At 38.8% G+C, this 22,547-nt stretch overlaps 1 protein-coding gene across 3 annotated transcripts in view; it reads left to right on the top strand.

Annotated features, from left to right (window-relative positions):
• The window catches only part of tbxas1 (thromboxane A synthase 1 (platelet)), a 69,929-nt gene that overhangs the window by 45,765 nt on the left and 1,617 nt on the right, over window positions 1-22,547 (top strand). For all 3 annotated transcript variants that reach the window (XM_047822486.1, XM_047822487.1, XM_047822488.1), the window contains 3 exons: window positions 16,466-16,554; window positions 16,661-16,798; window positions 20,502-20,664. In XM_047822486.1, the coding sequence (XP_047678442.1) occupies window positions 16,466-16,554; window positions 16,661-16,798; window positions 20,502-20,664 (390 nt within the window). The remainder of the gene's footprint in view (window positions 1-16,465; window positions 16,555-16,660; window positions 16,799-20,501; window positions 20,665-22,547) is intronic.

The following is a 22,547-nucleotide window of genomic DNA, read 5'->3' as shown; positions in this document are numbered from 1 at the left end:
TAGGTGTCATCATTGGGTGTCATACATGTCATAGGTGTCATCATTGGGTGTCATACATGTCATAGGTGTCATCATTGGGTGTCATACATGTCATAGGTGTCATCATTGGGTGTCATACTTGTCACAGGTGTCATCATTGGGTGTCATACATGTCATAGGTGTCATCATTGGGTGTCATACAGTACATGTCTTCTTCTACACGGCAGTATAGAATTGAGATTACCCACACCAAAAAGTAATGTTTGATAGAAAGGTCAGGAATTAATACATTGAAAGGTCACAAAATAAGGCCACATGTCTTAAGGTCAATTAAATAGGTATCTCATGGTAACTAGTTCAAATCACCATTGTGGTCAACATAACCTAAGCATGGACATGACTAATAATATTATACTTTACTCTTTGTTTAGCATTAACCTTATTTGTATAGCTTATATGTATATATTGTCTCAAAGCAGCTTTACAGAACATAAACATAGAACAAAAGGTTAATATAACGAATAATATAAAGATTAATAGAATACAAAATTCAAGATTAATATTAGATATATTTAGTTCATAATGTGTATGTATTTATCCCCAATTAGCAAGTCTGAGGTGACTTATTGGAGGTGTTAAGGTTAAGTATGATATTCCCATAACGGTCGTGGGCTCAAGTTGCACAATTTATGGCCACAGCTTTAGTACCTCATCATCGCAACATAATAATTCCATGAGATATCCTCAATATATTAATTTGTGGTCATGCCTTATCCAAAAATAACCACAATGTCACTTCAGAGGTTTTGATCACTACCTGGAAAATACAGTAAATTTATTTGTTCAGCAGTCTGTCTCATGCTGTAGAAACTGAATTAGTAGACAGAAAGGAATGGGATGTTTTTTATATACACTGTATCATTGACACAGAGCTCCAACACGCAGCAGTTTTTAATCAACCATAGGGTAGTTTAAGAGGTAAAAAGGCGAATTCCTTGCTGCCGATCAGATTGTGTGTGGCACACATTGTGTCTAGGCTCTCATTTTCTCTTCCTGCTTTGTGTGGTGGCTCCCCAGGGTGCCCCTCATTAATTTGCCCTTTTTTTATCTGCATAAATAGCAGAGTGAGATGAAGCAGAGCGTCACCTAATGAGTCAGCCAGAGGTGGTAGACGAGGGCAGGAAGGCGAGCCGTGTAGCAAAATTACACATTTACAGCCTCAGCTATTCCTTCTTTCTGAAACAAAAAGCTTTGGATAACAAAAAAACGAATTTCATGTTTGAATTTCTTGTTTGTCATATAGTGCAGTATTCAGGTGTACACTATTTGGTACTTCCACAACAAGCACTTCGATTTCCTTTCGTTTGAAATGTACTTTCAGGAGACTTCATGTATAAACTTTAACAGACAATGCACATCTAAAGCCAACGTAGGTACATGGTGGTGAATTTAATTTTTATTCATATGTTCAGGGATAATTGTTGTGTTGTTGCCTTGACACATTTTTGGAACACGTTTGTCTCTCTTAATATGCAACTGATCCAGTGTTTTGTGTAGAACTGTCTGTGTAGTAAATTAGCAAGTGAAGGAGTAAAGCATTTCAGATAAAGCAAATGATTTCCATATTAAAGTGTCTAACAGTCAGAATTTGATTTGGCTTTTGTTCAAAGTGTGTTAAATTCAGTCATTTACATAGTTATGTATTTTCCACCACTAGCACTCCGAGTTCTGAACATACTGCCGAAGTGCATAGTTGGACTTTCTAATTCAGACTGATGATCTAGTGAAGTTAAGAACAGGCTGTTACCTAATGCACAGTGTAGGGGTCATGAAGGAACACTAAGCTAAAAGCTATGAGCTGATGTTACTCATGCGTTGAGTAGATTAATATTAATAAAGCTTGATATTTTATCAAAAAGAGTGGCCATTGACATTTAACCTTCACTCAGTCAACTTCAGAGCTTTCAAAATGTTTTTCATTGAAAGGAAATCTTTGTAAACATTATCCTGAGTCATAGACTAACAGGGCTTTTTCATTTTAAGTAAATAAAGGAATATAAAATAGGAAATATATCATAATCTGAAAGAGGTTTGTGGTTTTAACCGGGTAATTACTAGAGTAATTATACAGTACCTCATTTCTATATTTGAATATTACTATGGTGTATTTATACTTTAAGTATTATTGAAACTGACCGTGTTGTACTCTTACTTATAAATGTATCTATTACTCCTAACATCTGTATTTATTTTTATTAATTGTTATAAGTAATGAAGGTCTGTTCTGATCCAGACAATGACTGTCACTAGCTATCAGTTTAATCGACTCAGTTAAGCATCCAATTGTTTTATCAGAGAAAACTATGAAGAATCATGGCACTCGGTCATCTTTGGTGACCTTCTCATGCTACTCAAAGAAGTTGATGCAATAGCTGTCTGAAATATTTAAAGCTGCTGAAGTGAGCAAGGACAGATCAAATGTAGCATCATTTTAGCGACCCTGGAAAGCATGAACTCCATACAATTAAAAAAAAAAGTATATTGAGGTGTTCTAATGGGCTAATATTTATGTTTTTCTTTGTTAATATCTGCTTAGATTACAAATGATTTCATAAGAGCACAAAAATTGGCTAGACAGCTGGTCAAATTCTTGCTAATAAAAAGTCTAAAAATAAAAGGTTCTCTTCCTGAGCAAGCCATTAGCAAAACATAGCATAAGTCACGCAAACAACCAATAAAGTTACAGAGACTGAATGATTTTTTTTATGCATAAAAGCAAATTTTACTTTTTACAAAACAAATGAGCTTTTTCCTTGAAAACACAACCAACATAATTTCATCAGTTAAAACATTTCCTTTTTACTTTGACCTGAATACATTTTTAGTTTTGACTTTTGAATACATGCACATAGGAACATTCTCTGTTTACTAACCATGAAAAATTTAATTCATGGTAAATTTGACATATCGTAATTTTAAAAAGGAATCAAATGATTTAGAGGGTCAAATGATTTAGAGTATTGTGGCCATTACAGCTTATACATGACGACTGATAATATTGCACCTTACTCTTTATTTTAATCTTAATAATTCCCAATGTGTATTGGTTGTAACTCAATATCAGCTTAAGTGAATTCCCAAAAGGTATAGATTTTTTTTGCTATCAAATATTTAACTGGAGGCCTTGTGTTAAGTATGATGTTCCCACAATATTTTAAGTCATAAGCTCAAGTTACATAATTTGTGGCTACAGCTTTAGTATCTCATTACCATTACATAATAATTGTATGAGATATCCTTAAAATATTAACTCATAATCTCAATGTATAAAAAATGGTATGTGGTAGCTTAGTGGTTAAGGCATTGGACTGCTGACAACTGATGGTGGTGAGTTCAAATCCCATGTCAATCAAGTGTCCACTGCTGGGCCCTTGAACAAAGCCCCTTAACCCTCAATTGCTCAGTTGTATATAGATGAAATAAAAATGTAAGTCGCTCTGCATAAAGGTGTCTGCTAAATGCTGTGAGTGTATTAATTTGTGGTCATGCCTTATGAAATATAACTACCATGTCACCAGTAACAGATTTCTGATACTTCCTTGGTTTTGGATACTAAAAGCTAAATTAGTAGACAGATACAGGTGGATCGTATTTAATATTCAGAATGTCACTCTTATTCATCCTCTTTTATTTTTTTTTTACATAAGCAGTATCATTGAACTCCAGCATGCAGTAGTTTTAAAACGGCATTTTTAAAAGGTAAAAAGGCAAATTCCTTGCTGCCTACCTGAGTGAAAATTATAAAAGTTTTACATAAGTAATAAAGGTTGCTTTTCACATTTTAGCATAAAATTAGCATAATTTCATCAACAAAACATTTATTTTTTTACTGTAAATTGAACACATTTGTGACTGTATACTTTCACTTTTAACTGAGAACAATTTTGACACATTATCTCTATACTTTCAATTAAATATAATTTGGTAGTCATTTTCCCCCCGGCTCTAAAACACAGAATAACTAAGTGAATATATACCGATCATGGCAGCTCTATAGTGAAGACAAAAGGCAAGGGCAAGGTTAGACAGCTATACATAAAGAGGGTGAAACTGTGAACATGACACAGAGCTTCAGGAAGGTGTGAAACAGATAGCATGAGCAGAAGCAAAGAAAGGGTTGAAAGAAACAAAGACAGGAAGTAATGGTGACTGGTGGGAGGTGGGAGTGAGCGAGAGAGAGAGAGAGAGAGAGAGAGAGAGAGAGAGAGAGAGAGAGAGAGGAGGAGGACAGTCTGGCTTTTCTGTGTGTGAATAATTCAGTCGTGCTGTGCCTGTGAGGCTGAATCTCCAGGAGGCTTTTTCCTTCACTCATCACCCTTCACTCATATCACTCACCTCCAAATAAAGACCATTCATCTCCACTGCTAAATTCAATAACACAGCCCTTGATCCACCACACACCATGGCACTACAGCTGTCAGTTTCTAATGAAAGTGTTATTATTTGTCGTATAGCTTTTCTTGTGAGCCTTTGAAGGAGAAATTATTCTCAACACGTTCTGATTGTGAATGATTCTTTGTTTTCTTAAAGGAAATTTCAAGAGCTTGGTAATTCCAGAGAGCAAGAAAAAGGACAAGACTGCAAGACTCAGAATTGCATCACTGTCTTATTCTGTTCTCCCTCTTCATGTGTCTCTAAGTGGATCTTTCTCTCTCTCACTAGCTGAGATGAAGGCTGTCTGGTACCTGAGTATCCCCACATCCCTGGGGTCAGAACTGCAAAGCTTGGACACTTTGATTAGGAGAGCTGAAGCTCAGCAGGTGAAAGACACCGAAGCACACTCGCAGCTAACTCACACGCAGCATCTCATCAAACTCTGACACAGGAGAGTTTATTTAGTGTAAGATAAAATGATTAGAGAAGCAGAGAGAAGGAAAATGATGAAGTTATGCCATAAGTTAATACAGTAGATGGCTTTTTTTTTTAGATGGCCGTACCCGCTGATCCTCAAACAGATGAAAGGATTTGTAGCACCTTTTTTCCATTCTCAGTCATTCTTGTCACACTCTGATGTGGAGAGAATGCACAAGAGATGGATGTGCATTTGGTGGAAACAGTGAAAGGCAGAACGTTGTGTAGAGAGCTGAGGCCCATGATCTTGAAGAGAAGGTTCAGTGACTGATTCTCTCTCTCTCTAAGTCAAAGTAATAAGAGCATAATAATGGAAAATTGAGATTTTCAAGGAAAAGCACAATGGATCAGACGTTAGCATTTCTGCTATACAGCGCCATCATACATACTGTCTGTACCAATCACACTATTTCTCCCTATGTCGTCATAGGTTTTCTGGTTTCCTCCTACTTTCCAAAAACATACACAAAGCACACAAATGACAAAGTGGATTGCCTATTGGTAATTTTCCCCTAGGAGTGAATGTGTGTGTGATGCAATGGATTGGCATTATGAGTGTACAGCCACCTTGCACCCACTTCCCATGACAGGTTCTGGATACCTGATCAGAATAAGACAATAGCATGAAGATATGTTTTGTACTTCCATGACAATATGTTTATCCATCATAAAATCATCAAAATCTTTTGCATGGATTTTGTCAGAATGCATACAGGAGCATCTGAGCTGCTAATAAGAACTGTTTTATAGCCTTGTTGATTTGATGTGTAGTTACAGCTTGTTTTATGTTAATTCTTGCTGGCCAATAATGGCAGTTTAATTTAAGTTAATTGTTAATTCTGTCCATATTAGTCTATGTAATAATATGTAATGCGTGTTGTTATTGTATTATGTAGTAATGTGTCTAATCATTGTAGCAAAATTGAGCAAATGAGCACTTAACCCATTCACTGAAAAAGAAATCATGCAGCTACATACGCTGTAATCACCACCTACACACAATATACACTTAAATCACAGTTATATGTATCTACAATAGCTGTCTGTTTTTATCAATTCCAATATTGCAGTCCAGCTGTTGCTTTGTACTGGGGTATTTAAAAACCTGTATTTGCCAGTATCCAAAAAAAATCTCTGCTCAGCGGTAGTCCAGTGCTGCTCTCTTTACACTGATGGATCGGATAAAAGAGGCATGACAAATTATGCATGGATCAGTGCCAGTAATTGAACTGACTCCTTCATAGTGACCTGTGTATATATATTGCTATTGAGGCTAGTGAGTGCCTACTGTGTGATGCTAAATACTACAACTAGCAGCTCACAATATCCGGATTGTTCATTTAACATTTATTTTGCTTGATGTCTATAAATGTTAATGAAGACAGCACTTTGTGAAGATCTCAATTTTGGGTGGGTTTGATATCAGTTGCTCTGCAGTAGCTTGCACTAGTTGGGTTTAGGTCTCCTCAGTTAGTAAATGAAGTCTCCTTAGCCATATAGTAGATGCACTTTGTTTGTATAAAATAATTGACTGATGATGCAGTGAGTGCATCAAGCATGAGAATGCTTGGAACAGTTCAGAAAAATAACAATCCTGTGCATGAACAAAGAAACAGACTTTCTCTAATAAAGTGGCAAGAAAGCATACTTATTGTTTCAAAACAATCTTGTCAGTCTCACTCCTGCACTAAGAATACTCCATCGCCTAAGAAGATTTAAGACTAATAGTAGTTTTATGGTTGTCTGTTTCTACTGTTAGACAGATCCCTAAAAACATGACCTATGTGGTAGATGTTCCTAATACAATGGCCAAACGACGGTACAATGATCCGGCAGTTCAGCATATTATGCATAATATCCCAAAGCTGTACTTTTGGTAAGGGTTAACACTGTGTTCATCTGTATTTCTCACAAATATTCTTACTTCTTTTTTTTAGTTACAGACTAGTGGGCTAAGCAACACTACTTTTGACCCTGGATGTCATTATATGAATCATTCCTATGTCCAAGAGATAAAAAGGAAAAGTTTTCTCTAGTGCAGATGCTATAGCTTTCCTCTTACGATGTTGATATTGCAGGACCTCAAATACGACTCCCCTGTATGTTGTTTGGTGTTTTTTTACTTTGGCTATTTAAGTTTACTTGGCTGCACTAATGGGTTTTAGCAGATGGAGTCATCAAAATGCTGCTGCCACAGTGGAAGGCCCCATGAAAATGCTCAGGCCCTGGGAGAGAGGGCGGTCCTGTAACTTAAACAGCCATAAACATGTGCTCTGTAATTCAGTCATACCTTCCTGTCTGATGGATCCCGAACGTCAACAGCTGTCAGACGTCAGCCATTGTTAACCCCCAACACAGGCCTTGTGCTCTCTCCTGGGGGTACATACTGTATATTAGCCTATTTATTTCTGCTGTCTCAAGGGTGGGTGCTGTATATGTCTCTGAAATGTGCTATATTATTATTTACCTTTTTTGTGTGTTTTATCAGATGAAGGCTAACACCATGGTTCTGTGGATTTATGTTTTATTTTTTTGTTAAAGTGGTAACAATCCATTATTCTAACCTGGGCTTAATCTAATCTATGTCTACTTGAATTGTAGTGCATTTTGTAAATTGATGTTTGTGCCTGTGACTGAGAGACAGATCTTTTTATGTAAAATCTGTTTTAATGGGTGAAGGTTAAAACATTACAAGATGTGATTGTGCTATCATCTGGAGATTGCAATTCCGAATCTGTATGATGCCATCTATCATCAGGTGTCAAAGAGGATAATTAACGCTGGTCTTTGGGTGTGAAACACCGCTTTCCTTACCTCCCTGTTGATCAAAATGGCTCTAATAATCTTTGGATCTCAGCTATACATATTTATAAAAGCAGCAGTTTTAAAAGATGTCGCACATTCCTCATAGGAATCACGTGATAGATCTCATCCTCCCTGGTGGGTAGCTGTCATGCAGCAGGGGAGAACTAAATAGTGGGATGGAATGGGAATTGCCAATATGGTGAACTGCAAATTCTGAAGCAGATGGGGGTAATTATCCCTGAGGAATTACAACGAAAAAATGGTACAGTATGACATTTGAAACAAATGGTTGATTGATTGCAGTTATTAAACAAGGTAATATTTTCTTAGGTTGCGTATATCAGGGTTTTTCAACTGGTGAACTGTGGTGCATGTGCAGACCCAGCAAAGTATCTAAACAGGTTGATTGATGCACTTATAAAAATCCTGTAACCACAATTGATCAGTATATGAGAAAAGACTGGCCTCAATCCAGACTTTAAACATTTATAAACATCTGCTATTCAGATTTTCACTGAAGTTACTGTATTTACTGCATGTAAGCAATACATGTACTGTATTAATGTACTCGTTATGTAAATTATACCTTATTGAGAATTTAGATATATTTTTAGATTTTTTTTATTTACTCTTTCTTGTCTTATTAATGAAGTGATGGCATCAGAGGTTTAAATTTTTTTTTTTTTTAGAAAAAGATGTTTTGGTGTTTTATCCTTTATCACTTTATCTTTTACAGTCTGCATGCTAGTCAACATTGCTAATATGAAGTACTATTGTGTAAGAAAACATAACTTTAAAAGACTTTTTTCACCATTCAATGATGTTAGTTGTTTATTCAGAAGATTGTAATCAAGGAATTTTATCTTTCTGGGCTTGATTTGAATATATCTGGTATGTCCTGTCACAGGAAAACACAGGTTTTGAAACCTTATTGTTTATCACAGCTCTGTAATGTTTTTTTAACTAAAGGCAAGCAGTTTTATTAGAAGCCTTGCAAATGTTAGCTGCCCTGACTGTAATAGCAATTTTCATAGTGTTCACCAGCAGTATGTTATTATCATTATGGCAAAGCCTGCATACTTGCTTTGACTACGGGGAGCCTTATGACCTGTCATTTGAATTTCCATTACAGCTCTATTCTCAGGCACATCAAACTAAATTGAATAAAAGGTGCTCACAGTAGCAGTAAGTGCTAAATGCAGAGCCTGTGCTAGCTGCTTTAATGGCTCTATCCCTGACGCACAGAGGGTCCATGTGAAGACCATAATGAGACTCAGACACAGTGGAGGAGTAGAAACTGGCCAAAGCTAGACACAGGACTACAGAGAACAGAGTGATTTCCGGAAGGGTTATAGTTGATGAGTCTCAAGATGGTGTGGAGCATGGGAATTGGTTCAAGAAGAGCTCTTCTTCCACCATCTCTGAGTTCATACATTTTAATATAAACCTGTCTTAATCTTCTCTAAACATGCAGCTAAATAAACCAAAGCAAACCACGTGATACACCATTTTTTCTTTTCTTTTCTTCTTTTTTTTAAACAAGTAAACCCCTCTCTCTCTTCTAGGTTTGACTTACTGATTCCCAGAAGTGTTTTTTGCAGTGTTATTGCAAAAATTATGCTATATTCGTGACCATCCCTTGTGCTTATGTTATATTGTTTTGTTTTGTTTTGCTTTACCCTCTGTTGTTTTGTAAAAATAAACACATGCTTATTTCCTCATGCATGAAGGCAATCTCAGAGGCTGAATCATAAGCTATGTGATTGAAAAGCACTGTTTGCAACGCAACCACTTCCTGGCAGGTGGACAGTATGTGTGTATACGTGCACATTCCTCAGTGTGATTGAAACTGTAATTTTCAGCGCTGCAGACATGCCGTATGTCTAGCCCATGATTTTTAACTCTTATTAAGACCGAACCTTATTAGACGATAATGTAATCCTTACCTAGAGATCTTCTTATAAGCTTGCTGAACTCAGAAGTTGAAAAAGAATTATAGTTCTGCTTTATTGATCTAACTGCATAATGCACACAAACTGATGTCTCTCTCTCATCACTTACTCAAACAGATTTAATTCTCAAAATTCTCCATTCTGATTGTTCAGGAGCTGCTGATTCATTTCTACATGTATTCACTCCTATAACATCAGCATCGACAGGTGTTTTTATTCATTTGCATGTTCTTCTAATATGCCATCATTTCTAGAATAATTTAGCAGGGCATTTTTATAGCATATGGCATAAATGTATTTTAAATGTGTAATCATCTGCATACTAAAGTTTTCTGTGTTTTGAGCACTTGAGACAGAAGTAACGCTGTACCTTTAAGGCTTCACACAGGAAAGAACAGAACAGAGGGCTTTGTGGTTTCTTTTTAATGTGACAAGCTGCCTTTTTTGGCTTGTTAACTTCAAAAGAGAGAGATAAAACGAAAGGCTGGTGAGGGAATGACGTTTATAGCTGCCATAATGTAAGCGACAATGGGAACTTGTTTTGTGGACGTGAACATAGATAAAAATGGACAGCATATTGAAACCGCTGTTGTGTACGAGAACTAAAGCACCTTGGGTGTGATTTTATTGTTTTTGTCATTTAAGATCACACCTGATCATGTTTTATTCCTTACTTTACATCTGTTCTGTCACCGCTTCATGCTGTGCCCGTACAGATGTTTGCCATTTCTGTATGTGGTTTATGTTCAGATCTCACATCCTTTAGCCATTCTTTCTGTCTTCACCTCTCAGAAAATGTTTGCTTTTTCCATTATTATCATCTTGAAAAGAGTTAGCATGATTGCTATTGTGTTTGCAATTCAAACTAAATGAACAGTGATTGTCTTGCCATGGGATTTTAATTAGCAATTTTTAATTATGTTTCTTTTATTGTTCATCATTTTGGCCTTGTCTGGCTTGAGCTTGGGCCAGAGTTGTATCAGTCATCCAGCTAGCTGTCAGTCTTTGGACCCGGGCTGTCTCTCCTCGATAAGGATACAGTCAAAGACGTTGATATTCATTCCAATGAAGCTTGCTAATTAGCATTTTGGCCGTGGAAACACAGGCACCGAGGAGACTAATGAGAGCCAAGGGCATGGTTTTAAGCGTTAAGGTGTCTCCACGTGACTGGTATATTTTTGGAGACTCTCATTTGATTGCATTGTTCTGAAGTGAAATATCATGACATATTTCACAATCTAACTCTATTATAGTACTGATTGTTCTTTCTCCTTGCACGCATTTGAAAAGGGTCTGCAGGATGTGTGGCCAGTTAATCAGTGATGACACACATGTCTCTCATGGCTGTGCTGACTTTCTCCAGAGTCCTTTTTCTCAGTTCGAAAGGCAAAAAAAGCCTCGCTGCTTCCTGTGGTGTTAGGAAACAATGCACATTGACACTGACTGCATTTGTGCTTTAACAGCACCCTTGAGGCTTGTCTTGTTTGTGCACATATGCCTCCATCACTATCAATAACCATAAATAACAGTTTCTATGGAAACCCTATGGCATGTAGGTGATCAGGAAGGGCACCTGCTGGCAGCCTGGCACTCTGCTAGCTGTTTTCAATAACACTTAATGGTCTGTATTTAAATGTGAGAATACAGTATAAATATGCAGGCAAGGCTAATGATGGAATAGTGAATGAAGGTTTCGTGTCAAATACACTGTAGTCACCCAATCTGACAAGGTTGCTCACTCCCACACAAGCACAGGATGATGAGGTTACACCTCCAGAAAAGGAATCAAGGAATAATTGGATGTTTGTCTGTTGTCCCTGATGGGCCATGATGTGAATGAATGGCTAGGCATAAATAAGAAAGGCAGGCAGATGTGAGAAGGCAGGCTGCTGATAAGGGCCTCTGCTCTATGCCCAGCTTATACCTCACACACAGGCAGAATAAATTTCATTTGCTGAAAGGAGTCTGACATTATTAATATCAAGGGGCTCAGAAATATGCAAAGAAAATGAGCTATTTTTGCAGGGAGCCCCTTTGAACATGGCAAAGCCTTTACTTTTTCTCTCTAGCAACAGTTTTGAAGCCGATATGCATAAGCTATTTCAGCTCGCCACATTCCTGATGAGGTTTTGTGCTACGCTGGAAAGCCCTTTGTCCTAGTGATTGTATGTTATGACTTTTAAAAGAGACCCCACGGAAGTGTTGTGTAAATGTGTTACTTTTTTACTTTATGAAACTGTATGATTTAGGAATCTGGAAAAGCACAGTCTGTAGCTATGATTACTCTTACGCCAAAAATGTCAGACCTTGTAAACATTTATTGCTTAGTAGAAACCTTTTTATATCCTAGATCTGATTCCTGCAGTGAATTTTTTGTTATGTAAAGAGAAGAATCAGTGAAACCCTCTTGAGATGCAGGACTACAGAAATATGATATCAGTCCCCAGATCCCATGAGTGCATCAATATCCTTTTATATAAATACAGCAACGTAAATATCTCAGTTAATAAAAAAAAAAAAAAACCCAGCTATGAATAGTCAAACTTGTATAATTTTGTCAAGCCATAGTCCTGTAGTGCCTCACGGTTCAGTGATGTGCAGCCTCCAGCCTCACTGGGTCCTCCATTAGCAGCTTAGTGCCAGTTCACAAACTTCTGTTATTCTGCTGTAGCTTCACCCCGAGCAGGGATGTAATTCCAAACAGAGCCGAGCTCATTTATTAGACCGAAAACATTTCTGCTTTACCCTGTGTTATATATGCAGCCGAGTGTCTTTCTGTCTGTTTTATGTTTGGCATTGTGTCAAGCTTTGAGCGCATGCCCAGTGTCACCAGGGGAAATTTAGTGCATATACACTCATCTGACACTTTATTAGGAACACATGTATTACATCTGCTCACTCATGCAATTTTTCAGTCAGGCAATCATGTAGCATAAAATCATACAGATCACAGGTCACAAGCTTCAGTTAATGTTCAAATCGAACGTTAAAATCGGGGTTGGGGGAGTTGGGGTTAGTGATCTCACTGAATATAACTTTGGCATAGAGCCACACAGGGCTGATTTGAGTGTTTCAGAACCTAGGGTTTTCACATACAACAGTCACTTGAGTTTATACAGAATGGTGAAAAAAAAAAGAACATCAGTTAAGCAGAAGGAAACGCATTGTTGATGAGACAGGTCAAAGGAGAATGGCAGAAATGACTCTGACTCCTACAGTATAACAATCTCTCAACAATCCTAGTGAGCAGAAATGTGTCTTCTAACATACCACCAAACACTAAATGGACAGTTTCTAAAGCAGAAGGCCACACTGGAGGCTACAATAGGAACATGCTTAATGAAACTGGAGAGCTGAAGGCTGAAAAGATGTCATCTGTTTTTTTCCTATCATGTGTCCTAGTCTTGGCAGCAGAGTGACACTGCTTGTAGTGTTACTGCCTCATTGCTCCAGGGTCCTGAGTTCAGTCCTGAGCTCAGGTTACTGTCTCTGTGGTGTTTCTCATGTTGTCCCCATGTCTGTATGGGGACTGAAAGTGTGTTAATATGGGTGTGTATGATGGCAGGAGTTGGACTGGCATCACACCCAGTGTGAACTGTTCATTGTGGAAGGTGCCGATAATTTTGAAACCAGCAAATTCAAAAAAATTGTCCAACACTGAAAACTTCATATGTGCAAGTATAGAACCGGATAGGGTCCCTGTGTGTTTATGGTGGAAAATGTCACTCATTGCATGTGCTAATCATTGTATAAAGAATATTAAATTTTGCTTGTTGTCATGAAGGGGCCAATAATTCTGGAGCTGATAAAACTGAGTATAGCATATGCTAAGACATCTAGTTTTAATGGTGCTTAACAAGAGTGTGTTTGTCTGTGTGTGTGTTTGTCTGTGTGTGTGAATAAAACAGCTAGAGAGAGATGAGGATATGAAAATTGTTATTTGGTGCATCTGCATGCCCTGTATTATTCTTTATGTGATCGTATCTATAGGCTTTGTACATGCACAAAGAGAGATACATAGCATCTATTTATTTTAATTGACACCTCTCTCTCACTGAACTTTGAGACTTCTTTGATGAATGTACCAGATGGAAAGATTATTATTATTATTGATGTTTATTTGACAGGGACAAATGCATAAAACATTGCTTTATAAAATACAAAGTAGATGCCATGGTTTATACCCATGACTAATTTGCAACCCCTGTCCCTGATTAGGCTTGTAAAGTTAAAACAGAAATTACAGAATATTAAATCAAAATTTTATAGCTATTAAAATACATACAATAAATACATTCCGTCCATAAGCTAAAATGGGCTTTAATAAATATAGCAATCACTATAAAACAGAGTCTAGACATATTTAACAATACAAAACACAAAAGTATGCATATGTCTGTGCATGCTGAAATATGCAACCTTATGTTTGCATACAGTACAGACCAAAAGTTTGGACACACCTTCCAAAAGTTTGGACACACCAACTTTTCAACAGGACAATGACCCCAAACACACCTCCAGGCTGTGTAAGGGCTATTTGACCATGAAGGAGAGTGATGGGGTGCTGCACCAGATGACCTGGCCTCCACAGTCAGGGCCAACAAGTGCTAAGCATCTCTGGGAACTCCTTCAAGACTGTTGGAAGACCATTTCAGGTGACTACCTCTTGAAGCTCATCAAGAGAATGCAAGAGTGTGCAAAGCAGTAATCAAAGCAAAAGGTGGCTACTTTGAAGAACCTAGAATATGACATATTTTCAGTTGTTTCACACTTTTTTGTTATGTACGTATATAATTCCACGTGTTAATTCATAGTTTTGATGCCTTCAGTGTGAATCTACAATTTTCATAGTCATGACAATAAAGAAAACTCTTTGAATGAGAAGGTGTGTCTAAACTTTTGGTCTGTACTGTACATTGCGTTGTATCCTATACAGTCAATGTTCACAGAGTTGTTTCAGTTTCAGCCACTGCTTTAAATGTGTATTAAAAACCTTGAGTCTCGTTTTGTGGCTATACAGTTTCCACTAGTTGTGCCTCTAGTTCTTATTCCGCTCTTTTGTTTCACTACTAATTGACAGAGTATTTCTGGTGCAAGGTTGTTCATACACTTAAAAATTAGTTTTAAAAATGAATAATTTACAATGTCGAAACTCAATATATTATGCTTCCTTAGAATGATGCAATGGTGCCATCTTATCTTTTTTGGTCCATTACTTTTAATGCCTGTTTATATAATGACCTAATAGGTGTAATTGTTGTTTGATTGGCCTGACCCCAAACAGTGATGCAATACGATAGATGAGAAAATATCATAGAATGCATAAATTGCTGTGCTGCCTTAATGGGTATATATTGTCTTATCAATCGAAAGCCGTTTAAATTAGTCTTGACAGTTCTACACAGCCTCTTTACATGACTATCAAACTTAAGATGAGAATCTAATGTAACCCCTAGAAATTTAAATGCTTGTACCTCAACTATCTCCTTCTCATCAATCTTTATTCTAAATTTTTTATTGATCTTTCTTATTATTGAAAAGCACATAGAGACTGACTTATCATAGTTCAGGGTCAGATGATTGTTTCGGAGTCACTGTGATACACCATCCAATTCTTCTGAAAGCATTTCAGCTGCAATCTGAGGAGTTTTTGCTGAGACATATATAATTGTATCATCTGCATACATTTGGCATTTGGCTTTCTTGCAGCTGTATGGAAGATCATTTATATATAAACTAAAAAGCAAAGGGCCTAAAATTGAGCCTTGTGGAATTCCGATTCGACAAGTTTGAAAAGATGACTGGGTGGAATCTATTCTAACACACTGCTGTCTATGTTCAAGATATGATCTAAACCAAGTTATTGCATCATGTGACAAGTTACAATTTTCAAATATATTTAAAATAGCTAGAGAGAGAGATGAGTTTTGGAACACACATGAAGTGACTGTACTAGTAATAGCACTTTTTGAGATTGCCCCCAGAGCAACATTTACTCCATATTTTCCCAGTGTGCCTTTCAGTGATTATCTTATTTAAAGGCACATCTTTCACAGTGCATGTCTACTTCCTCACTTGCTTTCCACCTAACCTTTCGTTAAGGACATGTCACTCTGGTCAGGAATAGTGCAATTGCCAACGAGAAGTGACAGTCCAGGCAGAAGACGAGGGCGTCTGGAGAGAGAGAGAGAGAGAGAGAGAGAGAGAGAGAGAGAGTTAGTGTTTGTGTGTGTGCATGTGTGTGTTCTGCGTGGCAGCCTCCCTCACCCTGCCTGGTCTTTTGGCCCTCCGGCTTCTGCTTTCAGTGAGAAAGCAGAGTGATTTCAACCAGTCGAGTCATTTATTATAGCCACACACTGGCAGGCGGTGATGGGGGGAAGGAGGAGGCTAGAGCGGTTCATAGACAGTCCATGACCCCATATTTGCTAAGCCTTTTCCTTACTGAACATCTCTATGTAGTGTTCATGTGTGTATGAAGAACTAAATAAGCTGTTTTAATAAATGGTTTGTCAAATTCATATGCTTTTGTTGGACCACTTGTATAAAATGGTTTGGTATTTAAATATTTTATTTTGGTAATTGATTATGAACTATTATTATTTGGTGAACTGATCGAGTTCGTGTCTGTGGGATATTTACATTAAATGACCTTTAGTTTCCAAAGGGATTTTAATTATGTTGCACGGTTTCCCCCTGCTGGATGTCTGTTACTACTACACTATACATAACAAAGGGAAAGGCTTGTCATTAGAATGCAAATGCATGCATTTTTTTCTTCCCATTTCTGATGAATTTTCTGTTTCCACTCCTTCTTGTAGGGCTCAGTAGATTACTCTAACATCCAGCAGCTGAAGTATTTAGACATGGTGGTGTGTGATGCTCTGAGAATGTATCCACCTGGATTTAGGTACAACAAAACTACGTAGCAGGTCCAGTATACATTATTCATTTTAATGTATACTGTAATCTTACCTTTGTGACTTGTGTCTTTTGTGGCTTTTGTTTTATTGCAGATATGAACGGGCTATCGAGCACGACTGTGTGGTGAATGGACAGTCCCTGCCTAAAGGAGCTACACTAGAGATCGCAGCAGGCTTCCTGCATTATGACCCAGAGCACTGGCACGAGCCGGAGAAATTCATACCTGAAAGGTACTAAGGTCTCATTTACTCATTTCCATACGATAGTGGTGATACAGTATACACAAATCCACATACATAACACATGTCTGCCTTCCTGCATTTAAAATAAAGGATTGAATGGTAATTCCCTTTAAAATAGCCAATCTAAAACACTGAAGAAAAAGGAAAAATCGAAATGGATTGTTTATTCATTTGTTTATCTGCTTTTCTCCTGGTCAGGGTTGTGTTCGAGCCTGACAATAGCCTGGAAATGGTGGGCATGTAGCAGGAATATACCCTGGACTGTATGACAGTTCATTGCAGGGCACAATGCACCCACATAATCACGCGGGCAATTTAAAGCTAAAAAAAATCCACCTACATACTTTTTTTTTGTGAGTTGGGAAGAAACCAGAGAACCCCAAGAAAACTGGGAAAATTTTAGAAACACAACACTCAAGTTCAGGCTCGAACCAGAGACCTTGGATAAGTGAGGCAGCAAGAATATTGCACCTTCCCACAAAGCCTCCATGCTAGATTTAATTAAAGTATAAAATTAGATAGTTGATCTATCTTTGGTTTAAGGCCTCATATCTCTCTGAACTTTCAGTTTACCCCATTATCTCTCCCTGCTACTGCATCAACCTTCAGCTTTGAGCCTTTAACCCTTTTTATTCTCAAAAGAGGCAGTCTTTTTATACCAGCTTATGACCTTATGCTCCTGCTGTCCGGCCAGTCCCCACTCACTGCTGAACACAATTATTTTGCTTGTTAATCTGTTTCTCTCAATGGCATCTCAAGATGGCTAGAAGGCTGGAAGGGTCACATGGGTTCTTGTGCACAAAATACACATGCTTGCAGACAATTCAGAGAGCTCTTCTTATGGTCACCTTACAGAGAGGAGGAATAGTGATGATCTAGTTTTGACTAAAGAAGAATATTTACTACACAGTCTGTATTTATTATGGTCATAATTATGCATAATAATTACACCGGATCATCATAATTATATATACATTTTTATTCATGTGAATATTATTATTCTCAGGACTGTACTAAATATACCATAATATGTCAATTGTATAACATATTCACATGGATTTTTATGGATTTAAGATCCATTATGTTAGTTCATTGGTTATTTATAATTATACGCTAAGAATTAGTCCGATTTTATTCTTGATATATTTGCTACAGGAGAAACAGGCAGATGTGAAGACCTGAACTTCTTTATTTATGTTCTGTCAGCACTGTGTATGCCATACATATATCTTGCACCTTGGGTAAAAGAGCAAATTTATTTCATCTTACTGTGTACTGCACATTGCATATAGTGTATATACTGTAATATATACTGTAATATCTGCTTGACCTGACTTGATTCTGACAAGGGCCAGATCGTTATGTTCAGATGACTGGGACATAAAATCTCAGAAACAGCTAGGCTTTCAGGATGCTTCGGGTCAGCAGTGTTGAGTTCTGAAAATGGTCCAATGAGAGACAAACTAAGGTCCATCAATGTGCAAGGGCAAAATAGGCCATCCTATCTGGTCTGAACCAACAGAACACTACTGTGGCAGATGTCACAGAAAATTTAGATGGTTACTGGAGGAATGTGTTACACCCTGCTGCATATAAGATTGTGTACTCAGAGACCAGTCATGTTGCCCATGCTACATGTACATACAATGGGCATGTACGTGTTGAAACTGGATCTTGCAATGGAAGAAGGTCATATGGTCAGAAGAGTCCCATTTTCTTTACATCAAGTGGAGAGCCATGTTTTCTCTAAGCAGGAAAATGTCCCTGCCTCACTGTGCACATTGTTCATAAATGGTTTGAAGACATGATGAAGAGTTCAAGGTGTTGCCCAGACTTCCAGATTCCTTCGATTTTACAAGCAAGCATATGTGAGATGTACAGGAAATCTGATGCATGGTGGTTCCACATAACAACTTGCAGGACATCAAGTTTCTGTTAACATCCTAGTTCCAGACACCACAGCACTTTAGAGGTCTTATAGAGCTCGTGCCTCAACAAATCAGAGCTGTTTTGGTGGCATATTTATTTATTTATCTAGAAATGAGCTTCAGTAAATCATAGATTGGATTTCTAGTGTGTACTTGGACTTTTCAGAATGTAGTGGCATGAAAGTAGTGGCACTTACAGAGAAGCTCGGCTCACCCGGTGAAAGTTTTGCTATGAATTAAACACAAACATCGACAGTGCACACAAACAAACTCCAGAAGTGAACAATGTTCTCTCTTCATACAGCACATGGACGATTGTTTCCTCACAGTGGCAGAAAACCAGCTCTGTCATTCTCCTTGCAGAGCCTCGCTAAAGACAACAAAATAGATATTTAGTCGTTCTACATACTAAGGGTTTGTGGTTCCACAATATATAATCTCTTACCTGTATTCAGGTGAAAGTGTCCACATCTGATGCAACTCGTGAACTCCTGTTGCAGCGATGAGAAGATTACGTCACTCAAATGCTCATCTACTCATAATAAATATTTTACAAACAAATGAAGCCTGAATGAAATAAGCCTGAATGATCCAGCTGGATCTGTGGACCTTGCACTAAGCACAGGAAATACTCTGAACCACCACTGTCAAGAAACACAAACACAACACCACATACTATAACATGTACACATGAGGGTACATTTGTGTCTCTACTGCTGCACTTAATACTGTCTCAAACTGGGAGCTGTACGAGTCAGCTCACAAACCCCGCTTAACTGTGGAAAGTACAGCATGATGATTACAGTGTGACTTATCAAAGCACTTCATAAAAACACATCAAACAATTTCTTTACAGGTAAAAACTACACTGAAAATGTGGAGAGAAAACTTGCTATAAAAAGACAATATTGTGAAAACAGGATTTTTTTTTAGCCAGGATATTCAAAGTAACTATCAACCATTACAAAGTACTGTTAACTCTTTAATAAACAAAACTTGTAATCATTGAAAAATTTCCTCTACCAGCAGAACCGGAAATGTTTTTCTCTTCACATCATCATCATCAATTCACCCATGTAGCATCGTGGGCTAAAGTTAGCTCAGCTAAGCGCTTTACAGTATATCTAACTGCATTAGCTCAACTACAAACTGCTGTTTGTTCTAAATACTTGTTTATTAAAGCGATACTTTTTACACACACATCTACCATGTTGGGGACTGAATTTGGTTCTGAAGTCCCCACAGGCCACGTATACAGTCTAAAGGTCTACGCTTATTTCTCTTTGCATATCTCTGTTTGCATATCTGCTACTGACACGTCTATATGTACTACACCACTTACATAAAAAAAAAAAAAGATTTGATCATGAGTATGACCATGTAGCACAGGTACACTTGAAGTAATATCAATAATCTGTACAGGTTCTCCTGTTTCAGCCCATAAACTCTGTAACATACTCAATAGAGGCAATATTTGGTGTTTCAACCCTTTGCTTTATAAAATGCATCAGTAGATTACAGAACAATTTGTTCAGATTCAGAAGGAAATTGTAAGGTAAGTTTTATCTTGGACAGTATGCTCTAGTTTTTCTGGAGTTTTTCTGCAATTGACCATTGCACTTTGTTTTGTTTTTGTAGGTAAAACCTGACAAACTTCAGTATGATTTTTCCCTGTTGTGTATAATTATGTATTATGTTTCCTGCTTTGGCCGTCTGAACTTAATTCTGAAGTGAATTCGCTATAATGTATCCCTTCTTCTCAGGTTTACCCCCGAAGCCAAGGCCAGTCGACACCCTTTCGTGTACATGCCTTTTGGAGCAGGACCTCGCAGCTGTGTGGGCATGAGACTGGCCCAGCTTGAGATAAGGATGGCACTGGCCAACATCTTTAAATCATTTAATGTGGTGGCATGTCAGGACACTGAGGTGTGTTTATACAGTAATTAAAAAGGCATTGCATTTAAAAACAACCTCTAGGCATCTCTCTAGGCATTCTCTATGTCCCTACTTATATCTTCTTTAACATTGCAGTTTTTATTTCTTACAGGTTCCTCTTACAGAATGTTCACCCCGACGGACTTTTTATCATCGCCGGAGATTTCAACCATGCAAATCTTAAGTCAGTGCTCCCTAAATTCCATCAGCATGTGGACTTTGCTACGAGAGGTGAAAACACGCTGGATCTTGTTTACACAAACATTCCCGGCGCGTACCGTGCGGAGCCCCGCCCCCACCTCGGCTACTCAGACCACATCACTGTTATGCTAATTCCAGCATACAGACCACTCGTCAGACGCTCAAAACCGGTTCTGAAGCAGGTGAAAACCTGGCCAGCAGGAGCCACTTCTGCTCTTCAGGACTGCTTTGAGTGCACTGACTGGAATATCTTCAGGGAGGCTGCAACCAACGGCGACTCCGTCAACTTGGAGGAGTACACGTCAGCAGTGACCAGTTACATCGGCAAGTGCATTGATGACGTGACCGTTTCCAAGACCATCACTACACGCCCCAACCAGAAGCCGTGGATGAATGCTTATGTGCGTGCTCTGCTAAGGTCTAGGGACCTAGCCTTCAGAACAGGGGACAGGGTGGCCCTAAGAACTAGCAAGGGCCAAACTGTCCCGAGCCATCAGAGAGGCAAAGCGTGCACATGCCCAGACAATCCACAGCCACTTCCAGGACAGCGGAGACACCCGGCGCATGTGGCAGGGCATACAGGCGATCACAAACTACAAGACAGCTTCACCTGCTTGTGATAGCGACGCCTCCCTCCCAGACGCGTTGAACGAGTTCTACGCTCGGTTCGAGGTACAGAACAACGTTACGCCAAGGAAGACCATCCCTCGTCCCGACGACCAGGTACTCTGTCTATCCACGGCCGACGTGAGGAGATCTCTATGCAGAGTTAACCCACGGAAGGCTGCTGGACCAGACAACATTCCTGGCAGGGTGCTCAGAGAATGTGCGGAACAGCTAGCGGATGTCTTTACGGACATCTTCAACATTTCCCTGAGCAGCGCTGTTGTTCCTACGTGCCTCAAAACTACCACCATCGTTCCTGTCCCAAAGAAGTCTACAGTGTCTTGCCTCAATGACTATCGTCCCGTTGCACTCACACCCATAGTTATGAAGTGCTTCGAGAAGCTCGTCATGAGGCACATCAAGACCCAGCTACCACCCTCACTTGACCCCCTACAGTTCGCGTATCGTCCAAACCGCTCCACAGACGATGCCATTACCACAGCCCTCCACTTAGCCCTCACCCATCTGGACAATAAGGACACTTATGTACGAATGCTGTTCATAGACTTTAGTTCAGCATTCAATACAATCATCCCTCAGCACCTGATTGGGAAGCTGAGCCTGCTGGGACTAAACACCTCCCTCTGCAACTGGATCCTGGACTTCCTGACTGGGAGACCTCAGTCAGTCCGGATCGGGAACAGCATCTCCAGCACCACCACACTGAACACTGGAGCTCCTCAAGGCTGCGTGCTCAGTCCACTGCTGTTCACTCTGCTGACTCACGACTGTGCAGCAATGCACAGATCGAATCATATTATTAAGTTCGCCGATGACACGACCGTGGTGGGTCTCATCAACAAGAACGACGAGTCAGCATACAGGGAGGAGGTGCAACAACTAACTGCCTGGTGTAGAGCCAACAACCTTTCTCTGAATGTGGACAAAACTAAAGAGATGGTTGTGGACTTCAGGAGAGCACAGAGCGACCACTCTCCGCTGAACATCGACGGATCATCTGTAGAGATCGTCAAGAGCACCAAATTTCTGGGTGTTCATCTAGCGGA

Source organism: Tachysurus fulvidraco, chromosome 13 (genome assembly GCF_022655615.1).
Source record: "Tachysurus fulvidraco isolate hzauxx_2018 chromosome 13, HZAU_PFXX_2.0, whole genome shotgun sequence".
Lineage (NCBI taxonomy): Eukaryota > Metazoa > Chordata > Actinopteri > Siluriformes > Bagridae > Tachysurus > Tachysurus fulvidraco.
The sequence above is the reverse complement of the archived record's forward strand: the minus strand, read 5'-3'. Positions and strand labels throughout refer to the sequence as shown.